This window comes from Beta vulgaris, chromosome 3, assembly GCF_026745355.1.
Source record: "Beta vulgaris subsp. vulgaris cultivar EL10 chromosome 3, EL10.2, whole genome shotgun sequence".
In the NCBI taxonomy this organism is placed as follows: domain Eukaryota; kingdom Viridiplantae; phylum Streptophyta; class Magnoliopsida; order Caryophyllales; family Amaranthaceae; genus Beta; species Beta vulgaris.
In genome coordinates, this window is record NC_079204.1 from 1,406,505 (window position 1) to 1,431,940 (window position 25,436).

The 25,436-nt window shown below is 38.1% G+C and overlaps 2 protein-coding genes and 1 pseudogene across 2 annotated transcripts; all 3 read right to left on the reverse strand.

Annotated features, from left to right (window-relative positions):
• Positions 1–650: 650 nt before the first annotated feature.
• On the reverse strand, positions 651–2,254 carry LOC104888077 (probable inorganic phosphate transporter 1-3). The gene has a single exon (XM_010672909.2). The coding sequence runs from the start codon at positions 2,250–2,252 to the stop codon at positions 651–653; it is 1,602 nt and encodes a 533-aa protein (XP_010671211.1). The 5' UTR covers positions 2,253–2,254.
• A 6,559-nt stretch (positions 2,255–8,813) lies between these two features.
• Positions 8,814–14,496, reverse strand: LOC104888079 (probable inorganic phosphate transporter 1-3; annotated as a pseudogene).
• Positions 14,497–23,210: 8,714 nt separating this feature from the next.
• LOC104887953 (probable inorganic phosphate transporter 1-3) lies at positions 23,211–24,970 on the reverse strand. Its single transcript, XM_010672742.3, is given in 2 exon segments — positions 23,211–24,664; positions 24,667–24,970. Coding segments are annotated over 2 exon segments (1,599 nt in total). The 5' UTR covers positions 24,812–24,970.
• Positions 24,971–25,436: the final 466 nt, after the last annotated feature.

Consider the following 25,436-nt stretch of genomic DNA (forward strand, 5'->3'; position numbering starts at 1 on the left):
AAGATAATTGTTCAGAAAAACTTATAAACAACTGAGGATAAGAATAACAAAATGAATGAAATTAGGGTAAGAGAATGTTATTAGTTAATAAAAGGGTTAAAGATCAAAAAGCTTGTCTACATGCTTTTATAATTATATATAATTATAAGACTCTATTATGTTTTACTTTGAAATATTAAGCATGAATATAGTAGTGGATTAGTGGTTATAATCTCACATTTCATTTCAAAAGTCATATGTTAGAATCCAAATAACTACATTATTTCTCTAATTCACATTATAAACATTTATATTAGAAGCTTGACAAGAGTGTCACGTGTCACCGTTCCATTGATAGAAACGCCTTTTAATATATTTGTATAGATATTGGATAAAGAACCACATGATATAGAGTCTGTGAAACACAATACTTAAGGGTAGAAAACTGCACTTAATTAATTTGTATCGATCACCATAATTATGTGATTAATTAATCAATCCAATTCCACATGCATTCCAAAAAATAACAAATTAAAAAATTTTCACAATTAATAAAATGAACCAACTCAACAATTGATTGTTAAAAGGACAATCCAAGAAATCTGAAGAAATAGTAAACAATTGAACATTTTGTCTTATGATGACTCAAGATAAGTCATTCTCACACGTAATTAAGCTGAACCCCTGTGGTTGTCTTCCTCAACTTCATCAACCTCCACCTCACCAGCTAGTTCTTCGAGAGATTTACCCATAGACTCGGGTACAAATAATGTGCAAACCATACCAAGGAAATTGATGACACTAAGCACAAAAAGGGAGTTCTTCTTCCCAATACCAGCTGGATAACCATGATCTCTCTTAGCCGGATCCGGGTCTTGTGATGCGTAAACAAATCCGAAGGCTCCAATGATGGCCCCAGCTTTTCCAGTTGCTGCAGATATACCATGGCAAGTGGACCTTAACCTAGCCGGGAAGACCTCAGCAGGCACCACGAAAGTAGTGGCATTAGGACCAAAGTTGGCAAAGAAGAAGGTGAGCCCATACATGATGATGAACCCAATACGATTCTCCTTTTGCTGCCAATGATGGTAAGGGAAGGCAATGGCAAGCATGAAAACAGTCATGAAAAAGAATCCCATCATTTGGATCCACCATCGTCCAATTACGTCTATGAAAGCGACGGTGAACCAATATCCAGGGACGGTTCCACAAAGAGCAATTAGAGTTTGAGCTCTCGCTATCATATAGACCTCTCTGATAGCATTCATATCAGCTGCAGGTGGAATCCATCCAATAGAGGTGAAAAGGTCCTTCTGGAAAAGATTCTGACTGTAGAACGCAATGTCAAGTAAAAACCAGGTACTAGTTGTTCCTAAGAGGCGAATACCATACTGACGAGCAAATTGGGCAGTGAACAACCCGAATGATTGGTTAGAACTTTTTCCAATTTTTTCAACCTTCTCCTCTTCAGCATCAATTTGAACCTTCAGAACCTTCGACATGTCAGCAGCAGCCTGCTTGGCATTCTTCGCAACCAAGGCAGTGTACCTAGCAGTCTCAGGCATCTGCATACGCCAATAGTATGTCGTAGCAGCAGGGAAGGCTCCAAACATCAACACAATACGCCACATGTAGTCTGACTCCGGTGGGAGGGAGGCCACAGGGTCGACTTTGAAAGGGGGAGGCTTGAATTTGTTCTCGAACGCAGTTGCAACTATTAAGGAAACTATCCCACCAGCCAAGATACCCATGCCTTGCATGGCAAAGACAGCAGCGATGAAGCTTCCACGGGTCTTCTTGTTAGCATACTCAGACATGATGGTGGCGGAAAGTGGGTAGTCTCCTCCAACACCAAACCCAAGCCAGAAACGGAAGAAGCAAAGGGTGGTCATGACCCCTTTAGCGCTGCTTCCGAAGGAAAGACCGGAGGCAATGGATGTGAAAACCATCATGATCAAGGTGATACCATACACCTTTTTCCTCCCCATCTTGTCTCCCAACCAACCAAAAAATAATTGGCCAGCTAGAGTCCCACAAAGGGCAACTCCACTCACAGCAGCTGCTACATTGATAGGCAATGCCCCTGGCTTCTTTGATCCTACTTCAGTGTAGTATAAGCGACCTAAAAGCTTTGTGACTAGGGAGATGCAAAACAAGTCGTAGGCATCTGTGAAAAAGCCCATACCAGCAATGACAATTGCTGTAAAATGATACCATTGTGTTTTTGCTATATCAAGTGCATTTAGCACTTCTAACTGTTGTCCTTTCGCCATGAATTTTTTTCTTTTTTCCTTTTTGATTTTTTTTTATTCTCCCTCTCTTTCAATCACTTTTTATCTTCGGTTGTCATGAACACCCTACAAAGTAGATTGTGTTGCTTAGTGATATGAATTATACAGAAGTAAAATGTAGAAAGCTCACATGCGAAAAAAAGACATATCTATGCTAAACTATATACTATCAAGAAAATATCAATCATGGAAGAATGAAACATTGAACTTGCACTTAATAAGTTCAACGACGTGTTCTTTAAGAAGTTTAACGTAGGTTAACTAGTTTGAAATCCCAAAATTAGATTAGAATGCATGAAATTTCTCAGTATCTAAATTTCACCACAATATAGTGCACAAAGTACAAATTGTAATTTATCCTCGTAATTATCAAATAATGATTAGTACTAATTAATACAATATCAAGCAATTTACGACTTACTAACTTGAAAACTGTTAATTTGTGGTACCAGACGATTGTAACATATCCAATGAAAGATGAAGAGGAATTAATATTATGGACAAGAAATTAAAAGAGAGACTTACATGCAGTAACCCGTATGGAGAAGAGACAACTTTGATTTATGAAAATTGAGGAAAGAAAGACAAGTATTTAAATGGTATTATGTTTACACATTCATCCAGAATCCGCTCCGTAATCTAATAGGTATATACTCTTGCTCTATCTCTCTCTACAGAAGTCAAATATTTATTTACAGAGTTTACATGCAAATTTGTATGAACGAAAGTTTCCACGTACAACTGGAAGTTCTTGTGTGTCTTACATGACGTCCGTAACACAACTGTCCTATATTGTTTGAAAAAATCAAGTATGGCATCTTTTCTTAAAGTATCACTAGAATTGCTTAATCTGGCAACTGGCATTTAACTACTACTTAGTTGATCGGGTAACTCTTTCTGAGAAATTATAATTAGGGCTAAAAGGCTTACTCTTCTCATTGAGATATTCACAATATATATGATATACAAGTTGCCAAAACAGGAAAAGAAATATGCACAAAAAGGAAACTATACAAAGTATCCTAACACCCCCCCTCAAGTTGGAGCATGGGAGGGTTCAAGAATGCCCAACTTGGACAACAAAAACTCAAACTGAGACTTGCCGAGAGCTTTGGTGAAAATATCGGCAAGTTGAGTAGAAGTAGGCACATAAGAAGGGGCAATAAGACCCTCAGTAACAGCATCTCGAATAAAATGACAGTCGACCTCAATATGTTTAGTGCGTTCGTGAAAGACCGGATTCTGAGCAAGATGAAGAGCAGACTGACTGTCACAAAACAAAGGAATGGATTTGGGATGATGAACACCCAAACTCAAGAGAAGAGCTTTCAACCACTTTAACTCACAAGTAATAGCTGCCATAGAGCGATATTCAGCTTCAGCGGACGAACGAGAAACAGTATGCTGTTTCTTTGTCTTCCAGGAAATGGGAGAGTGCCCTAAGAAGACAATCCAACCAGATAATGAACGACGAGTCAAAGGGCAAGCAGCCCAATCAGAGTCACACCAGCCCTGAAGAGTTAACTCACTATCCGAACGCAATAAAATACCCTGACCGGGAGTGCCTTTCAAATAGCGTACAACGCGTAAGGCAGCATCCCAATGAGCCTGTCGAGGAGCCTGCAGAAACTGAGAAAGAATGTGAACCGCATAAGCTAAGTCAGGCCGAGTAACAGCCAGATAAATCAAGCGACCTACAAGGCGCCGATAAGAAGCAGGATCAGCATAGAGAGGGCCATCATCAAGAGCAAGACGATGATTTTGCTCAATGGGAAAAGAAGCAGGCTTGGCACCCAGCAAACCAGCCTCAGAAACAATATCCAGGGTATACTTGCGTTGACACAAAAATAAGCCAGAAGAGCTCCGAGCAACCTCAATACCAAGAAAATACTTCAAAGGACCTAAGTCCTTCATCTTAAAACAATCACTGAGATAGGCCTTAAAAATTGTTAGAGCAGCGGAATCATTGCCAGAAATGATGAGATCGTCCACATAAACCAATACATTCATCTGCACAGAGCCATGAGTGTAGGTGAATAAAGAATAATCAGAGTAGGACTGTAAGAAACCATACCCTTTCAAGGATGCCACCAATTTCGCAAACCAACACCTAGGAGCCTGTTTGAGACCATAGAGAGATTTTCGGAGACGACAGACCAAGTTAGGATTAGCACAATGAAAGCCAGGAGGAAGTTTCATATAGACTTCTTCATCAAGATCACCGTGAAGAAAAGCATTATGTACATCCATTTGATGCAACTCCCAATTTTTCGAAGCAGCAATGGCGAGAAAGGCACGAACTGTAGTCATCTTTGCCACTGGAGCAAAAGTTTCATTATAGTCAACCCCGGCTTCCTGATGATTGCCCAAAACAACCAAACGAGACTTAAGACGTTCCACAGAACCATCAGATAAATACTTGGTCCGATAAACCCATTGACTCCCTAACGCCCGTTTACCAGAGGGAAGCTCCTCTAATGTCCAAGTACCATTGGCCTCTAAAGCCTGAATTTCATCCTGCATAGATGCCTGCCAAGCAGGACTTGTCATAGCTTCCTTAAAAGAACGAGGATCATCAGTGGCAACAATAGCAGCAATAAACTTTCGATGTTTCACAGAAAAACTGGTACAATTAATATAATGTGCAATAGGATAGGGAGTACCTGAAGAAGATGAAGAAAACGAGTCGCTAGGAGATGAGCTTGACGAAACCGCAGCGTTGGTAACATAATCACGCAACAAGATAGAAGGGTGTTTATCCCGCTTTCCACGGCCCAAGTCAGGCGAAGAAAGAGGAATAGTGGTAGGGGAAGACTCGGGCTGGTCAGGCGCGCCCAATGAAGAGGAGAGCTGAGATTCGGAAGTGGCGTGAGTGTGTTTAGGGGATGTGTTTGGGCCGGGAGCAGCAAGAGAGGGAGAAGATAATGTTTTGGGCCGGGTGAAGAGGAAGAGGGGCTAGACAGAGAGGGAGACACGGGAGAAGAAGGAGACGGAGATGGGCTAGACGCGGAACTGGGTACAGACGACCCAGAAGAGGAAGAGAGTGGATCGGGAGTTGGGCTAGGGGCAGCAGAAGTAATGGGCTGAACGGGGGGGTCGAAAATTTGTGAGGGAAAAGGATCATCATTAAAATCTGGGTGAATGGGATCATCATATGAAGGCACAAGAGTAGAAGGATCAATATTGACATCATCCGAATGTAAGAAGGGAAAGACCTCCTCAAAAAATTTGACATCTCTAGAGATAAAGAACTCTTTAGTGTCAAGGTCAAATAAACGCCAACCTTTCTTGCCAAAGGGATACCCAACAAAGACACATTTACGACTGCGGCTGGCAAACTTATCCCCCTTAGTTTTGTGATTATGAGCAAAGCAAAGACAACCAAAAGTACGAAGAGCCTCATAAGCAGGTAAATGACCATAAAGTAACTCAAAAGGAGATTTGTTGTCTAAGAGAACAGAAGGAGTTCGATTGAGAAGATGAGCAGCAGCAAGAACACATTCCCCCCAAAAATAGATAGGCAAATGCGCTTGGAAACGCAAAGCCCGACCCACATTAAGAATATGACGATGTTTGCGCTCAACGCGCCCGTTTTGTTGGGGGGTAGCAGCACAAGAGGTTTGAAAAATGATACCATTGGCAGAAAAATAATCAAATAAGCAATTGAATTCAGTGCCATTATCACTTTGAACTATTTTAATAGATTGAGAGAATTGACGTTCAACCATAGCAAAAAAGGACATGAACATGGAAAAAACCTCTAATTTATCAACCAACAAATAAACCCACACAGCACGAGAGTAATCATCAACAATGGTAAGAAAGTAATGAGCACCACATGAAGAAATATGTCTGTAGGGACCCCATAAATCACAATGAATTTTCTCAAAAATCCTACTAGCGCGAGAATCACTAGTGGGAAACTTAGTTCTAGAATGTTTGGCACGAAAACAAATTTCACATGCCTCAGAAAAACTACCCTTATGACCACACAGAGGGGGAAGCAATTTAAGTACATGTTCAGAAGGGTGACCCATGCGACGGTGCCAAAGACCAAAATTAGAAGAATGATGAACAGAAACTTGTTGCGCGTAATCACCGCCACTGAAGTAGTAAAGCCCATCTCGGTTACGCCCCGTTCCAATCAGCTCCTTCATGGGGTCCTGTATAGTGCACATAGAAGAAGTAAATTGTACAGTACATGACAAAGCAGAGGACAGCTGTGAAACCGAAAGTAAATTGCAATAAAATTGAGGAACAAAGAGCACATCAGTGAGAGTGAGAGCAGGAGATAAACGAACTGAACCCTGAAGACGAGCAATAACTGACGAACCATTAGGAAGGCCCACAGGACAATCATCAATAGTAACAACATCAAACAACAGAGACCGATCACCAGTGATATGGTGAGTAGCACCAGTGTCAATAATCCAAGAAGAAATAGACGTACCATTCAAGCGATCATCCGAAAGCTTAGAATTACCCAAGAGACCGGCGATGGCTTTCCATTGATCTGCCGAGAAAAGAGAGGCCGAAGGGGAAGAATCCAAGGAGGGCGAAGTGACACCCGAGGTAGCAGCCACAACGTGGGCTTTAGAAGAACCACGCCCACGAGAAGCAGCCGGTTTCGACCCACGGTTAGGAGATGGGCCAGAAGATCCTTCAGGGTACCCAACTACTTCATAACAGGTACTAGAATCATGCCCATGCTTTTTACAGTGCACACAAGCATGAAGAGTCCAACAACGAGACACGTATGGCCGGTTTTATGACAATGAGAACAAGTAGGTGGCGGAGATGGACGTGGGCGGCCACGACCCGCAGCGGTTTGCACCGCAAACCCCAAAACTTCAGTGGGTTTATCAAGAGTAGGCATGGGAGACATCCGAACCCGCTCATCCTGAACCGCTAAATGATAAGCGCGGTCAAGAGATGGAAGAGGGTCGGAAGACAAAATCTGTGTGCGAAGCGAACCAAAGTCGGCGTGCAAGCCCATCAAAAATTCATGCAGACGTTGTTCATCACGTCGAGTAGCATGACGAGACCCAGCATCACAAAAAGAACAACAAGAGCAGGAAATAAGTGGTTCATGTTTATTCAAATCCTCCCATAAACTGTTAAGTTTGCCATAATAAGTGGAGACAGACATAGACTTGGATTGTTCGCACTTAGATAAAGCAGATTTGAGGTGATGAATTTTAGGTCCATTAACCATGGCAAAACGAGTGCGAAGGTGATCCCACAAACGATGGGCATCACGAAACTTAGAAAGAGTGGATTTTACCTCAGGGTCGATGGTATTTGTAAGCCATGAGACAAGCATGGCATTGACAGTTACCCAATCAGTCACGGTGTATGGCGGTTCGGCGGCAGTGATCGTGCCGTCGACAAAGCCGAATTTCCGGCGAGCCTCCAAGGCCATTTGAACATCAACAGCCCAGTCGTCATAATTATCGAAGCGAAGTCGAGTGGGAGTAATATAATCACCGGGTCGATCACCGGGACCAAGATAAAAAGGAGAGGTAATATTTATGGAGTGAGGGGGCGGTGGAGGTGGGGGGCGGTGGAGGGTTGGCGGCAGCATCATCATCGGCAGCCATGAAAACACAGGTGAGAGAGAGGAAAAAAAAAAAAAAAAAAATCAAGAGAGGCGACGGAGAGATAAACGTGGCTGTGATACCATGAGAAATTATAATTAGGGCTAAAAGGCTTACTCTTCTCATTGAGATATTCACAATATATATGATATACAAGTTGCCAAAACAGGAAAAGAAATATGCACAAAAAGGAAACTATACAAAGTATCCTAACACTTTCTATTATTTTAAGTCCTCTTTTTTTTTGTTATTTTTGGGTCTAAGTACCAAGGCCTTTTATTTTCCACAATTTTCTCACTGTTAGCAAAGAAGTCCTGAAGTAGTATGTAACAATAGATAGATCCCAGTTAATTTTAAAAAAGAGGTAAACAAATTTGTATGGTTAATTAGCTAGATATTTTCCCCTGCCGATGTCTCAGGGGAGAAAGTATACTCCCATATCCGGTATTGGAAAACTTTTCCCATACCAGATACTTGATATGATTAGATGTAGCTCAGATATGATTTAATAGCTAACTGATATGATAAGATATTGTTAGGATATGATATAAGATTTCAACTAACAAGTCCCAAAAAAAATAAAATAAGAAAAACAAAAAAATTATAATTTTTTAATATTACTTTTGTCATCAAAATTACATAAATGTCATGGTATTGGCACATACCCGGTATGGGAATATCATTGCTCTGTCTCAAGGTTAATTCTGTGTATTGTATGGTGCTAGTTTAAGCCTGCCAATAAAAGGGTTGTCTTTTATATTGGACAATTGAATATGAAACACTCCTCTCGCCAGGGGCGGATTTACAGGGGTATAATTGTATCTCCATTCTTCACAAAAAAATTTGAAGGAAAAAAAGGAAAAAGGGGAAAAAATTACGTTGTCCAACACTGCAACACTACTCGCGCCTCACACGTCCCTTTCTTTCTCTCTCCTCTGGGCTCTCTGATCACCTCTCTATCAATATAACATTATTTTCTTTTTTACTCCCTCTCCCTCATACTTTTTCTTCTCTCTTTCTTTCTTTATTCCCCAAAAAGTCGCCACTCACAAGGAGACCGAAGGCCAGAAGGGCAGTCACCCCTTTGCCGGAGAGAAAGGCTTGGTAACCAACTGTTTGAGTCCAAAAATGACTGAAACACCCAAAAAAAAACACAATGGTACCATTATAACCTGACATTGGTATCAAATTGTTATCAGGTTTGGTACCAAGGTATCAATATTTTCGGAGAATGGTATCATTATAACCTAGCATTGGTACCAAGCAAATGTCAGCCACACGCGCGTGAAATCTTCCAACGCATAAAATGACCAAATTACCCCCGTTTGAGTCCCCTAAGAGACTCAAACGGTTGGACGCCAAGACAAACTCTTTGCCGGAGACCAAAAGCGAGTCGCCAGAAGTCGCCAAAACGGCAGTTCACCAGAAGTAGACTGGTTTTAGGTTTTTTTTTCATTTTTTTTATTTCTGTTAGTTTATAGAATTCTCAATTTTTTTTAATGGAATTTGGAGATATGATTCGAAGTAGTTTTATGAATGAAAATCCAATCGAAGAAGTAAAGAACTGATGAACTTTTGTTAGATGTGAAATTGTGAAGTGTGATTGTCATTGTGTGAACTCTGAACTGTCAAACTCATGAATGGAATTTTGAGTATTAATTTATAGACTTATGTTAGATGTGAATTGATGAATGGAATTTTGATATGAATTGATGAATGGAATTTTGATGTGAATTTATATTTTGAATTGAAATAAGAAATTATGAAAATGAAATTTAAATATTGCGCAATTGTGAAATATGAAAATGTAGATTTATTTGAATTGAAATTAGAGATTAGAAATTGTGAAATTGAAATAGAGATTATTGTGAATTAAAATTAGTTGAATTTGGAGCTAGATGTTGTGAAATTTAATTTGAAACAGGGGACTTTGGAATTAATATCTAATCATCTATTTACTTTATACTACTACCTCCGTTTCTTTTTAATTGTTACACTTTGACATTTTACACTATTCACAAATTGCACTTTGACCCTCGTTTGTGATTTATATGTGAATAAAAACATAGTCATGTGGGATCTTGTTAGATTCGTATTAGTTTGTATTTTATTAATATGTAGTTTTTATATTTTTTACAAATACAAAATTAGAGATATAAAGGCTCAAAGTAGTGCATCGGCATGCGTGAAAAGTGTAAGTGTAACAATTAAAAAGAAACGGAGGTAGTAGTTTGGAAGATGAAAAAAAAAATTTAGGATCTTTTTGGAAGAGAGGTGGAGGAAAATCACAAAAATCTTCAACTTCATCATTTTAAATTAGTTTTAATTTGAATTAATTGATATTGGCATTGTATGGCCTAAAAACCGCAACCCTTCGTATCAAAAGGGCTGCGTTTTTTAGATCACCGCAGTCCTTCATAGTTAAGGGTTGCGTTTTCTTAAATATTGCAGGCTCCCAGCCCTTAAAGCGCGGTCCTTTCAGTTAATTCCTCTAGTGTGACTTATTAGGTTAAATACAGTAAACGAGTATTGGACCGGTATGTTATTGTTAAGGTAATCCGAAATATAGACCACTTTGATTGGCATCATTATTATTCCCACATAGTTAGAAAAAAAACAGTGAAGAAGTAAATCAAACTATTTAAATTCTTCTCTATTTTTGAAAACTTTTGATACTTTTTACTCAACTAATTAAACGTTTGCCAAAACATTTTTGTTAGACCTTCTAACCTAAGACTTGCTGGTTTGCAAGATAAGATGTAACATTTTTTCTAGCTAAATTTTTTACTAATTAATGATTAAAGATAATGATGAAAGTTATACGTACTTTGGTGAAGGTAAATATCAAACTATGTAAATCAAAAAAAGATAAAAGAAAATTACTACTCTAAAACCAATTTTGGCCAGCTTATCATACTACATATTAAACCTAGGATTCAGTTGGCTGAGTATACGCTTACTGCATCATTTATATGAATTTCTCTAGAACTCTAAAAATTAGAGACAAATATAATGGGGTTGTTCCGCAAAATCTTTAATTCACGAGTAACATTAGTCAATGACGAGAGATACCCTTAAAAAACCTCTTTCCTAGATTGTTTCGTCTTGCTTTAAATCCTATGGCCTCAATAGCCTCGCTGGGATTCTGGGATGGCCATGAATGGCATTGGGCTTTGGCATGGCAAAGACCTCTTCGACCTCGGGACATTGATGAACGTGACGCTCTTCATGATCTGCTGAAAAATGTGGTTCTTGACCTCTCTTGTGATGATTACCTTGTATGGACTCCAAATAAATCTGGAGTGTTTTCCGTCAAATCTGCATCTTTTGAGCTTGCTAAGTGCTCTAGCTTCCCACCTCGCGACATTATAAAGGGGATATGGAGAGGTTTAGTACCTCATAGAGTCGAAATCTTCTGCTGGTTGGCTCTTTTGGAAAAAATTAATACAAAATCCAAGTTGGGGCGAATTGGAATCATTCCTATGGAGGAAGCCGTGTGTGTGTTATGCAATTCAGAGGTTGAGTCTGTTAATCACCTTCTTCTGCATTGTGAGTTCTCATGGAAACTTTGGTCTTGGTGGTTGAATTTATGGGAATACTCTTGGGCTTTCCCGGATTCCATAAAGAGCGCCTTTTATCAATGGCAAGTTTACGGTAACGGAATTTTCTTTAAAAAAATTTGGCATGCTATCTTTTTCATTATTATTTGGTCCCTTTGGAAAGAAAGGAACTCAAGGATTTTCAATAATTCTATCTCTTCTTTGGAGGAAATCAAAGACTTGATCTTAACAAGATTGTGTTGGTGGATTCGAGCCTGGGATGACAAATTTCCGTTCGCATGTTCTGAAGTAATTCGCAACCCATTGTGTCTCAAGTGGTCGCAATCCACTGGGTGCGTCTCCGGCATCCTTGGCCCAGTAAAATATTTGAAGTCATCTTGGTCCCCTCCTCCCTCAAACCATCTTCAATGGAATGTAGACGCTTCCTTCAAGCCGGGGCTTGATCACGCAGCTGTAGGTGGTGTGTTGCGAGATGATAAAGGTTGCTTTGTTTGTCTCTTCTCCAGCCCCATTCCCAGATTGGAAATAAATTCCGCTGAGATTTATGCTATCTTCAGAGCATTGAAAATCTCTCTTAGTTCGGACCGCATCAAGGCTCACCATCTCACAATAGTCTCGGATTCTGCCAATGCAGTGAGGTGGTGCAACCAAGATGAAGGGGGGCCCTGGAACCTCAATTTCATGATCAATTTCATTCGAAACGCAAGGAAGTGTTGGCTATCTCTGATTATACTTCATAGGGGTAGAGAGACAAATGGGGTTGCAGATGCCTTAGCAAAGCAAGGATTGAGTAGATCCGACGAGTTTCTAGCGTGGTTATGACCTTCTCTCATGTAATTCCTTTCTAAGAACTGGCCATGGTTTTTAGATTCTTCTATAAGTCTAATAACCATGCTGTAATGTTGCTGTAACAAGTCCTATGAGCCTCTGGCACTTTGAATAAAAACACCAAACTATCAAAAAAAAAACATTAGTCAATGACGAATTAGCCATAACAAACTTCAGATCATCTTGAATTATCCGATTAGATAAACTACAAAAAAGCATTAATGACCATGATTTTGCAATTAATTAATCGATCCATTCCACATACATCCCAAAGTAACAAAATAAAGATTCTCACAAATAATATTTTGAACCAACAAAAAAACTTCATTGTCAACCAATAAAACAACAAGCTTACAGAAATCGTAATTAAATATATAATATGCTTTAAGATGACTTAAGATATGTGGATTTCATCGGTAGCTAATCAAGCTGAACCCCTTTGGTAGTTGTCATCCTCAACTTCATCAACTTCCACCTCACCGGCTAGTTCTTCGAGAGATTTACCCATAGACTCGGGTACAAATAATGTGCAAACCATACCAAGGAAGTTGATGACACTAAGCACAAAAAGGGAGTTCTTCTTCCCAATACCAGCTGGATAACCGTGGTCTCTCTTAGCCGGATCCGGGTCTTGTGACGCGTAAACAAATCCGAAGGCTCCAATGATGGCCCCAGCTTTTCCAGTTGCTGCAGATATACCATGGCAAGTGGACCTTAACCTAGCCGGGAAGACCTCAGCAGGCACCACGAAAGTAGTGGCATTAGGACCAAAGTTGGCAAAGAAGAAGGTGAGCCCATACATGATGATGAACCCAATACGATTCTCCTTTTGCTGCCAATGATGGTAGGGGAAGGCAATGGCAAGCATGAAAACAGTCATGAAAAAGAATCCCATCATTTGGATCCACCATCGTCCAATTACGTCTATGAAAGCGACGGTGAACCAATATCCAGGGACGGTTCCACAAAGAGCGATTAGAGTTTGAGCTCTCGCTATCATATACACCTCTCTGATAGCATTCATATCAGCCGCAGGTGGAATCCATCCAATAGAGGTGAAAAGGTCCTTCTGGAAAAGGTTCTGACTGTAGAACGCAATGTCAAGTAAAAACCAGGTACTGGTTGTTCCTAAGAGGCGAATGCCGTACTGACGAGCAAATTGGGCAGTGAACAACCCGAATGATTGGTTAGAACTTTTTCCAATTTTTTCAACCTTCTCCTCTTCGGCATCAATTTGAACCTTGAGAACCTTCGACATGTCAGCAGCAGCCTGCTTGGCATTCTTCGCAACCAAGGCAGTGTACCTAGCAGTCTCAGGCATCTGCATACGCCAATAGTATGTCGCAGCAGCAGGAAAGGCTCCAAACATCAACACAATACGCCACATGTAGTCTGACTCCGGTGGGAGGGAGGCCACAGGGTCGACTTTGAAAGGGGAGGCTTGAATTTGTTCTCGAATGCGGTCGCAACTATTAAGGAAACTATCCCACCAGCCAAGATACCCATGCCTTGCATGGCAAAGACAGCAGCGATAAAGCTTCCACGGGTCTTCTTGTTAGCATACTCAGACATGATGGTGGCGGAAAGTGGGTAGTCTCCTCCAACACCAAACCCAAGCCAGAAACGGAAGAAGCAAAGGGTGGTCATGACCCCTTTAGCGCTGCTTCCGAAGGAAAGACCGGAGGCAATTGATGTGAAAACCATCATGATCAAGGTGATACCATACACCTTTTTCCTTCCCATCTTGTCTCCCAACCAACCAAAGAATAGTTGGCCAGCTAAAGTCCCACAAAGGGCAACTCCACTTACAGCAGCTGCTACATTGATAGGCAATGCCCCTGGCTTCTTTGATCCTACTTCAGTGTAGTATAAGCGACCCAAAAGCTTTGTCACCAGGGAGATGCAAAACAAGTCGTAGGCATCTGTGAAAAAGCCCATACCAGCAATGACAATTGCTGTGAAATGGTACCATTGTGTTTTTGCCACATCAAGTGCATTTAGCACTTCCAACTGTTGTCCTTTCGCCATAATTTTTTTTTCTTTTTTCCTTTTTGATTTTTTTTTTGTCTCCCTCTCTTTCAATCACTTTTTATCTTCGATTGTCATGAACACCCTACAAAGTGGATTGTGTTGCTTAGTGATATGAATTATATAGAAGTAAAATGTAGAAAGCTCACATCCGAAAAAAAGACATATAATTAGGCTAAGCTAGCAGTATTATATATTATACTAATTGGTACCATCAATCACAGAAGATAACACCATTAATATATTCAAGTAAATAGAATGGTGTACTCTTCAGGAGTTTAACTAGCTTATATTTGTTTGCAATCCAAAAACTATATTAGAAAACCTAAAACACATTTCTAGTTAAATTTGACCATGATAGAATACAAACTAGCTAGAAAATTTTCACGTAACAAATTAGTACTAATCAGTACTATATAAGCAATTTACGTCGTACTAATTGATTTGATGACTACTCTTAATGCATGTATTAAACGATTGTACCATTTTTTTTTATGAAAGATGCATGACAAGGAATATTATGGAAAAGAAGTTAATAGGAGAGAGACTTACATACGCTAATCCCTTTGAAGATGAGACAACTTTGATTTATGAAACTGGAGGAAAGAATGACAAGTATTTATATATATGGGTGTTATGATTACACACCCTCCCGGAATCCACTCCGTAATCTAAGAAGCATATACTCTTCATCTATTTGTTTATGGAGTTTATAAATTTCCAGAGTATTTATTTCTCTCTCAGCAAGTCAAATATTTGTTTATGGAGTTTATAAATTTCCAGAGTTGGAAGTTCTCGTGTCTCACATGATACATTGTTTGAAGAAATCAAGTACGGTATCTTTTCTTATACCGTACAATAATTATCAATGTATAATCACTTCATTAATCTGCTATAAACTACTAGATAGTGGGATAATTGTAAGTTGTTCCAAATAATTGATAATATTTGAAAGGCTTTTTCAACAATTTCCTTGCTGTTAACGATTAACGAAGGAATCATCCAGTAGTCATCTAAGAATGGGTATCTCTCATATCAGCTAATAAGAAAAAATCTGATAAGCTGTATCAGCAAAAGAATACTATAAAGGGTATAGAGATTTATCATTATAGAATTTTCGGTTTTTCTCACCAACTACCCCGACATTTCAAATAATATACCGGGTACTTTCGCACTTTTCAAAATTTACTTAAAATGCTTTTATTGACTAATGGCGGTTAACACTTTTCAACATTAAGGTATCGAGAATTTTTTATTTGAAATACTATTGCATTATGGAGTCACTTGTAAGTTGTAAGGGTAAGTATTAAAAGAGAAAATCTCAAGTGAGAGTTGGGATTACAGATTCCCTCATTGAAAAAGAGAGAGAGAATACTAGCATATTATAAGCTAGTAGGCCATTTAACGTATTTGTCAATTTCTTTAAAATCTCATGTCGTCCTTACTTGGCTAAACGGTATATGATCAAAATTCTCTCCAACTAAAGCATGTTTGTAGAGGTCCATACCCAACTTCACCCTTTGTCACCTTTTGTTTGGTTCATTCTTTGGTGGGATGTTCACCAAAAGATCGTTTTGTACTAAAAATGACAATTGGAGAAACAACTTTCTTCCCACATTCATCTTATATATATTGGAGCTTTGGCAATCTCAAACTGATATGCATTATTCAAATACATATTAGGGGAATTTTGGTGAATTACAAATATATACAACAATTATAATTTAGGCTCCGTTTGGTAGGGCGTAAAACATTTTCAGTGTAAAATGATTTTCATGAAAAACAATTTACAACGGAAAACACAATTCCAAAATTAATTTTCCGTTGTTTGATTCGATGTAAGAAAAATGATGAAATGAAAGGAAAATGAAAGGGAAAGTAAGGAGGTAGTGAGAGGAGTGTACAAGAGAGATAAGGAAAATAGTTTTCCTTTCATTTTGAAAGGAAAATTGTTTTCCATCATTGGGAGAGTAATTTTACCCCAAGGGAAAATTGTTTTACACTCTTTTGCCAACCAAACAATGTAAAACTGAAAATAGAGGAAAACAGTTTTCCAAAAAAACGTTTTACGTTCTACCAAACAGAGCCTTAATATGAAACATTTACTTGCAGTTTAATATATGACTCAATAAACATGTAAGTTATGTACTTATATGTAACATTTTGTTTACAAAGTATAACATTAGAGTTTAAATATACAACATCTCAAAATTATATTACAAAATTTACTAGTTCGTGAAACATAATTCAATTTGTTTGTGGCATGATATATGCATTTTTCATTCGTAACGGTTCAAAATTAGACATTTTTGATATATATATATATATATATATATATATATATATATATAGAGAGAGAGAGAGAGAGAGAGCGTATTGTGTCGGACTCGTCCGACCATAATCTTGGTCGGACGACTTTCAGGTGGTTCTAATTTTTTTTCAGGTAGTCTTCATTTTTTTTCAGGTGGTTCCAATTTTTTTTCAGGTAGTCTTCATTTTGTTTTCAGTTAGTCTTCTTTGTTTTTCAGTGGGTTTTTGTGCTTCAGTTAGACTTACTTGGGTTTCAGTTGGTCTTTATTCTTTTTCAGGTAGTCTACATTTTTTCTTCAGGTAGTCTTTATTTTGTTTCAGTTAGTCCATTATTTCTTTCAGTTGGCCCATTATTTCTTTCAGTTGGTCCAACTGAAAGAAAAGAAAGTCTAACTGAAAGAAAAGAAAGTCCAACTGAAAGAAAACAAAGTCCAACTGAAAGAAAAGAAAGTCCAACTGAAAGAAAACAAAGTCCAACTGAAAGAAAACAAATTCCAACTGAAAGAAAACAAAGTCAAACTGAAAAGAAAATAAAACACTAACCTTTAATTAAAACTCACTATCCCATTTTTTGAGTTCTTCATTAGTAGAACTGTTAGCAGTAGAAGAACAACTATCTTAGGAGTTGGCTTACGCTTACGCTTAGGAGTTGGCTTTGACTTCAACCAAGGGAGGTCCTGAGGCTGGTAGTCGTACCCCATTTTCTTGGTATCCAAGACATCTCTAACATAGATTTTTACAGGCTGAGCATTTTCATCATAGAAGTAGAAATAGGTGTTCAAGAAATCTTTATCCGTGAAATCCTTATTATTAATGGACAAGCTCTTCCATATGGACCATGTTCTATCCACATTAGCATGGTGGGAATAGAAGATCGGGTCCCGTCCCGCGGAGTAAAAGTTACCCATATCGAGAGGATCTTTGCAGTGACATTAGGGAGAGGAATCGCGGTGTCGGCGCAATCATCTTCGATCAACAGTTTGATGGTTTCACATTCAAGAGCAACGGATTCTTCGACTTCGAACTTCTCTCCATCGGAGGATTTCAATGTGATCATCCTCACTGTTGTGGCAGCCATTGAAGGAGAAGAAGAAATCGAGAGGGTCTTGTAGTGGTAATGGCAACAATAGTACAGAGTGGGGAGAAGAAGAAGAGAAGAGAGAAAGTGGTGCGTACAGAGTTTGAGTTGGAGTTTGAGTTTTGGGCTCAGCCCGTCTGACAGTAAGTATTGGTCAGACGGTCTGACCCAATACTTTCACACACACACACACACACACACACACACACACACACACACACACACACACACACACACACACACACACACACACACACACACACACCACACACACACACACACACACACACACACACACACACACACACACACACACACACACACACACACACACACACACACACACACACACACACACACACACACACACACAACATATATATATATATATATATTTTTATATATATATATATATATTTATATATATATATATTTTTATATATATATATTTATATATATAATCCAATCATTCTTGTCTTTAATCAAATTCACCTAATTAAAAAAATAAGATAAGAGGCAATAGGATTCGACCATTCAGTAGTTCGTAATAATCTAATTTTTTACTACTATTAGATATAAATCAAAAATAGATTAAAGCATTAAAAATTGAACTTTGACGGCATAGTAATAATAGAATCTAACAGTGATACTTGTACAGTGCAGCTTGTTGAAAGCATCGAAAGTATACTTTGGTACTTTGTAGCATATGTTTAATCATGTGTTCCCAAATAATTCAAGTGGGTGTTATCTAGTTTAGTTGGTAAAATCTTATTAGCGTGATAATCAAAACCTGAAATTTAATCAGTTTACGTTATTAAGCTTAGTCGCTTATTATACAAAAAAAATAGTTACGCTTCAAGATAATTAAAAACCATTAATCTATTTAGAAAGTGACATAAGACGGATCCATTAATTCAATTTTAACTTAGGATATTAATTATAGACTGCCGAGTCTTGAAAACACTATAAATTTGATCATGTGGGTTGTAATAGATGCAACATGTATGCAAACTTACATCAGAATAAAACTAGTCGATGGTTTGACTCGAACAGAGCTTGCTCCATCCAGTGATGCTTTCCTTTTATTGGCTGCTCAGCATTATATATTAGCGAATGAAAAAAAAAATGTCAATGGGTTGACGAGCACGAAGTTTGTCTAAATCAGCGCAGCAAAAATATAAGTCTAAGTTGGAGCCCACGAAAATGTTATACTCTCTCTGTTTCATATTAATTGTTACACTTTTATTCACAAATTGCACTTTGACCCTCGTTTATGATTTATACGTGAATAAAAACATAGTCATGTGAGAGCTTGTTAGATTCGTCTTAGTATTTATTTTATTAATATGTACTTTTTATAATTTTTACAAATACAAAACTAGAAATATATATCATCAAAGTTTTGCATTGGATGCGTGAAAAGTGTAAGTGTAACAATTAAAATGAAACGGAAGGAGTAAATTAATGGGACCTAACTAATCATAACTTTTTCAACCTATAAACTTTCACAAACTTTTGTACAAGTCAGGTCACACCTTGAATAAATGGTGTGCCTAACTAATAAAAAGGTCAAAGTTGGGCCTTATATAATGAAGCTCGCATCCCCTAAAAAAGGCCCAAGCGTGAATATGTTTTCAGATGGGTTACTTTTGTATTCATTTTCAAAGGGGTTACTTTTTGTAACAGGGATTACTTTTGTTGAATCTAGTTTTTTTTTTCTTCCAATTTTTAGGTGTTACTTTAGTGAAATAAGGGGTCACTTTTTTGAATGTTAAGGGGGTACTCTACTGAAACTAGGAATTAGTTTTTGTAATACTAAGGGGTTAATTTTACTGAAAGTATGGGTTATGTACATTTTGTAATTATAAGGGGTTACTTCTACGGTTAATAGGGCATGGGTTTCTTTTTGTAATTATAAGGTGTTACTTTTGTAATTATAAGAGGTTACTTTTATAATTTTAAGGGGTTCTTTTTACTAAAACGAGGGGTTACATTTTAAATTTATTATAGGGTTCTTTTGTACTTATACAAGGGTTACTTTTGTAACAGGAGTTACTTTTTCAAATGCTAAGAGTTGTTTTTTGTAATTTTGAGGGGCTACTTTTTAGTGAAAGTATGGGTTATTTTTTGTATTATAAAAGTTACTTTATACAAACACCAAACCATTCCTCAATCTCCCTCCCCTCTCTTTGATCAAATCATGAAACCGCCACGTCCTCTTCCTCCCCGTCACCACCACAACCACCGACTCATACAACCAACCACCATCACTCCTCTCAACTCCTCCATCAAACTGCTGCAAACCCATTCAAAAAAAAAGAACAAAATAGAAACCATCATTATCAGCAGAGGATAAGCCACAAAGCGTCGATCAACCAATCATAGACTCGTGCAGCAGTTTCCGAGATAAGTCATCGGAAAAGAGCGATAATCAGTCGGAAAAATAAAATCCGGTAGAAGAGGAAGATTGAGAAGACAAAATAGTGGGTTGAAGGTAAGCCAAAGCAGCTTGTTTAACTAAATAATTTCAGATGAAAATCACGTAGACGGAACCAATAGAAGAATCGGATATTCCGGCGATTGCAACGGCGAGAGTAGGAGAGAGAATCGAGGAAGGAATCGAGGAGATCGTCGTCAGTGGTGGTGGTGGTTGTCGTTGGTGTGTTTTCGAGAAGAGGAATCGGGGCGGGGGGAAAGAGAAAATGGTAAATGTTTGGTGAAGAGGAATTAGGGCGGAGAAGGAGGAAGAGTTACAGTAATGTGGCCGCACAGTTTGGTTTTTGTGTGGCGTGTTGCACAAAAAAACAGATTGATAAACTTTTGCTAGTTATTTGTAAAAGTAAAAAGAAGTCACTATTACCATATAAGAACCTAACCTGATTAGAGCAACCACAATTGTGGGATATGAAGGTCGTAATGAAATATATATGAGGGTAACTCCCAATTTGTTGACGCCTTTGAATTTGTAACTAGTTTATAGGCTCGGGATATTTCCCGAGTACTTATAATTTTTATTATTAATATTTTACTTTAGAATGATATCACCATCATTTGTTTTAATGGTTAATACTTTAGTATATAAAATTAGAGTCACGAGATAAAATCTTATACAATGAGTTTACTATTTCTTTGATTAAGAAAACCTTTTGATATATTAGTATAAATGTTTCATATATTTATAATAAAAAAGATATTTCATTAATGGAGGAAAATAAAGCTAAGAGATTCGTTAATGGGGGAGAGAAAGTTAGGGTTTATAATTGAGGAGAGGGAAAGTTAGGAATATGTTGAACATTTAAAGAGGAAAGTATAAAATAGTTAGGGTTTAGAATTTGCAAATGACACCCTTGCACACGGAATTTAAGAATTCTTAAAATTGGGCTATTACTATAAAGGTTGGAATTTGGTTGGAATTGGGCTAATTCCAATTCCAAATTCCTGGATTTCCCAAAGATATAATTTGGCCCAATTTCACATTTAGAAATGAAATGCTCATTCCCAAACATAGCATTATAATCATTAATTTCTGTGTAAGTTATTTGAATTGTTTATAAATAAGAAGGGGTTATTTAGGAACTAACTTAGATCTCGTTAATATCTATTGTAGACCCCGATTGCGTAGACGAGGAATATCAAGAGTGTTAATCCATTCGCAAACTTAACTTTTGGGCACGCGTCACAAGATAATCTCAGATGTCCATCTAAACATAGATCCCGTTAGTGTAAAATGAATTGATCACGTGATTATGTGCTTATAAAATTTATAAGTATGGACTAAAATTATGAAGTATCGACTTAATATAGATTATGAATACGAATGACAAAATGGACAACGACTATGGATTTAGATTATGAATCATGACTATAGACGATGTACGATATGACAACAATGTTTGTTATAACGTTATTAAAACCGTTTAATATCATTTAGTAATGTTATGATTATTAATCATTATTATTAGTAGTAGTAGTATTGTTATTATTTATTATTATTGTTGTTGTTGTTGTTGTTTTTATTAATATTGAGATCTTATGAAAGTTGGAATTAGTCAAAACATGTGAGAATGAAATGATTATGAATTTGAATATTAAATGAACTCATGAAATGAAATATTGAAACCGTTATGAATGGATTGAGATTATGATGGATTGAACAAGATGACGTAAATGTGTACGTGATTTATTTGATGACCTGGTTAAAAGATGTGTTAATCATGTAAACTGAAATATCGGAGGGAAATGATGAACAGGTTGCCCTGTATGAGAGGTTCAGCAGCCCCTACAGGTTCTCTAGTTACTATGCTGACTATGCTGTTACTCTCTTTCTTCTATCTTGTTGTGATCCAAGTAGAAGGGGTGTGCACACTAAGAACTTTGTTATGATATCCGTAGGTGGTTACAGTGGTTCGCCCCGGCCTACAAGTAGGTGGTTACAGGGGTTTACCCCGACCTACAATGTTGAAGTAAGTGGTTACAAGGGTTTACCCCGGCTTATTGACGTTCTCTTTCCTCTCCTTGAATAACTGGATTAATTGAATTAATGATGTGATTATTCAGTGTATATATATGTGTATATGTGCTATGATTTCCAAAACTATTAATCTACTATTTTACAAAAATATTTTTCAACTTAAGTATTTTAGGGGATGGAGTTGGAATTACTTTGGTTTTCTGATTTTTGGGAGCTTGTCTCTCTTGTCTATTTTCAATGTATTTGTGCAGGTGGATGATCGACGGGGGAACAAAAGGGAGATCATTTAGAGTTGTAATCCACTTAGCATATGATTAGCTTCCGCTGGAACTTTGAAACACTTAAGTAATTAGTAATGTTTAATGAATGATTCACTTGGTTATAAGGATTAATGAATTTGACTTTTGTTAGTTTTTAATTTAGCGTTGCATTTATTTCCAAGGAGATAAGTGCGGTAGTAACGCCACCCATCGAGTCGAACCCACGTGGATTTTTCCCCCAAATCTCGAGCTTTGTCAAATAAAGAAGGGTTCGGGTCGGCGGGGTATTAAAGTACGCGACACGCCTTTCATTTAGCTTAATTTCATTAGGTTTAGGGTCAGCTCTTAGCAAGTTCAAAATGGGACTTGGAACAAGGCTTCCCTTTTGGAGGGGCCTCAACTTTTTGAAAGAAAAAAATTCCTGAAAGACTGACATCACGTACTCAAAATTACTTTGCACCCAAAAAACAGTCAACAATACTTTCTCTCTCCTTACTTTTTTCCTAAAGCTATGAACTTTCTATCTCTCTCTCCTCACTTTAATCCTAAATCTCTAAAGAAATGAAACACAAAGGCGTGTAAAATATTTAATTTCATTGCAATCATCAGATAGTTTTAGTAGCTCGGTAACATATCTAATAAATTTAAAGGCAAATAAAACAACCAAACTCTTAAATCACACTCATCAATATGGCACATTGCCAAAATTCATTAACAGAAAAATTAAATTAAATTTCGAGATCAAAAATCAAATAATTAAAATAGTGAATCTGCTATCATTAGTAGTATAAGATCATTGTAGTATCAATCAAGCTGAACCCTTATGGTTGTCATCCTCAACTTCATCGACTTCCACTTCACCAGCTAGTTCTTCTAGAGATTTACCCATAGACTCGGGTACAAATAATGTGCAAACCATACCAAGGAAGTTGATGACACTAAGCACAAAAAGGGAGTTCTTCTTCCCAATACCAGCTGGATAACCGTGATCTCTCTTGGCCGGATCCGGATCTTGTGACGCGTAAACAAATCCAAAGGCTCCAATGATGGCACCAGCTTTTCCAGTTGCTGCAGATATACCATGGCAAGTGGACCTTAACCTAGCCGGGAAGACCTCAGCAGGCACCACGAAAGTAGTGGCATTAGGACCAAAGTTGGCAAAGAAGAAGGTGAGCCCATACATGATGATGAACCCAATACGATTCTCCTTTTGCTGCCAATGATGGTAAGGGAAGGCAATGGCAAGCATGAAAACAGTCATGAAAAAGAATCCCATCATTTGGATCCACCATCGTCCAATTACGTCTATGAAAGCGACGGTGAACCAATATCCAGGGACGGTTCCACAAAGAGCGATTAGAGTTTGAGCTCTAGCTATCATATACACCTCTCTGATAGCATTCATATCAGCCGCAGGTGGAATCCATCCAATAGAGGTGAAAAGGTCCTTCTGGAAAAGGTTCTGACTGTAGAACGCAATGTCAAGTAAAAACCAGGTACTGGTTGTTCCTAAGAGGCGAATGCCATACTGACGAGCAAATTGGGCAGTGAACAACCCGAATGATTGGTTAGAACTTTTTCCAATTTTTTCAACCTTCTCCTCTTCGGCATCAATTTGAACCTTCAGAACCTTCGACATGTCAGCAGCAGCCTGCTTGGCATTCTTCGCAACCAAGGCAGTGTACCTAGCAGTCTCGGGCATCTGCATACGCCAATAGTATGTCGCAGCAGCAGGGAAGGCTCCAAACATCAACACAATACGCCACATGTAGTCTGACTCCGGTGGGAGGGAGGCCACAGGGTCGACTTTGAAAGGGGGAGGCTTGAATTTGTTCTCGAACGCGGTTGCAACTATTAAGGAAACTATCCCACCAGCCAAGATACCCATGCCTTGCATGGCAAAGACAGCAGCGATGAAGCTTCCACGGGTCTTCTTGTTAGCATACTCAGACATGATGGTGGCGGAAAGTGGGTAGTCTCCTCCAACACCAAACCCAAGCCAGAAACGAAAGAAGCAAAGGGTGGTCATGACCCCTTTAGCGCTGCTTCCGAAGGAAAGACCGGAGGCAATGGATGTGAAAACCATCATGATCAAGGTGATACCATACACCTTTTTCCTCCCCATCTTGTCTCCCAACCAACCAAAGAATAGTTGGCCAGCTAGAGTCCCACAAAGGGCAACTCCACTCACAGCAGCTGCTACATTGATAGGCAATGCCCCTGGCTTCTTTGATCCTACTTCAGTGTAGTATAAGCGACCAAAAGTTTTGTCACCAGGGAGATGCAAAACAAGTCGTAGGCATCTGTGAAAAAGCCCATACCAGCAATGACAATTGCTGTGAAATGGTACCATTGTGTTTTTGCCACATCAAGTGCATTTAGCACTTCTAATTGTTGTCCTTTCGCCATAATGTTTTTTTCTTGTTTTTTCCTTTTTGATTTTTTTTTTGTCTCCCTCTCTTTCAATCACTTTAATTTTCGGTTGTCATGAACAACCTACAAGGTAGATTCCATTGTTAGTGATATGAAATATATAGAAGTGATATGTAGAAAGCTCAAATCCGAAAAAAGACATACAATTAGCTAAGCTAGCAGTATTATACTAATTGGCATAGATATCAAGAAAGTATACCATCAATCACAAAAGATAACACCATTAAGTAAATTGAATGGCGTATTCTTCCCGAGTTTAACTAGCTTATATTTGTTTGCAATCCAAAAACTAAATTAGAAAACATATAAAACATATTTCTAGGTAAATTTGACCATGATAATGTACAAACTAGAAAATTTTCACGTAACAAATTAGAACAAGATTAGTACTGATCAGTACTACATAAGCAATTTACGTCGTACTAATTAATTTGATAACTCTTAATGTCATGTATTAAACGATTGTACCATTTTTTATGAAAGCTGCATGAAAAGGAATATTATGGAAAAGAAGTTAAAAGGAGAGAGACTTACATACACTAATCCCTGTGAAGAGGAGACAACTTTGATTTATGAAACTGGAGGAAAGAATGACAAGTAT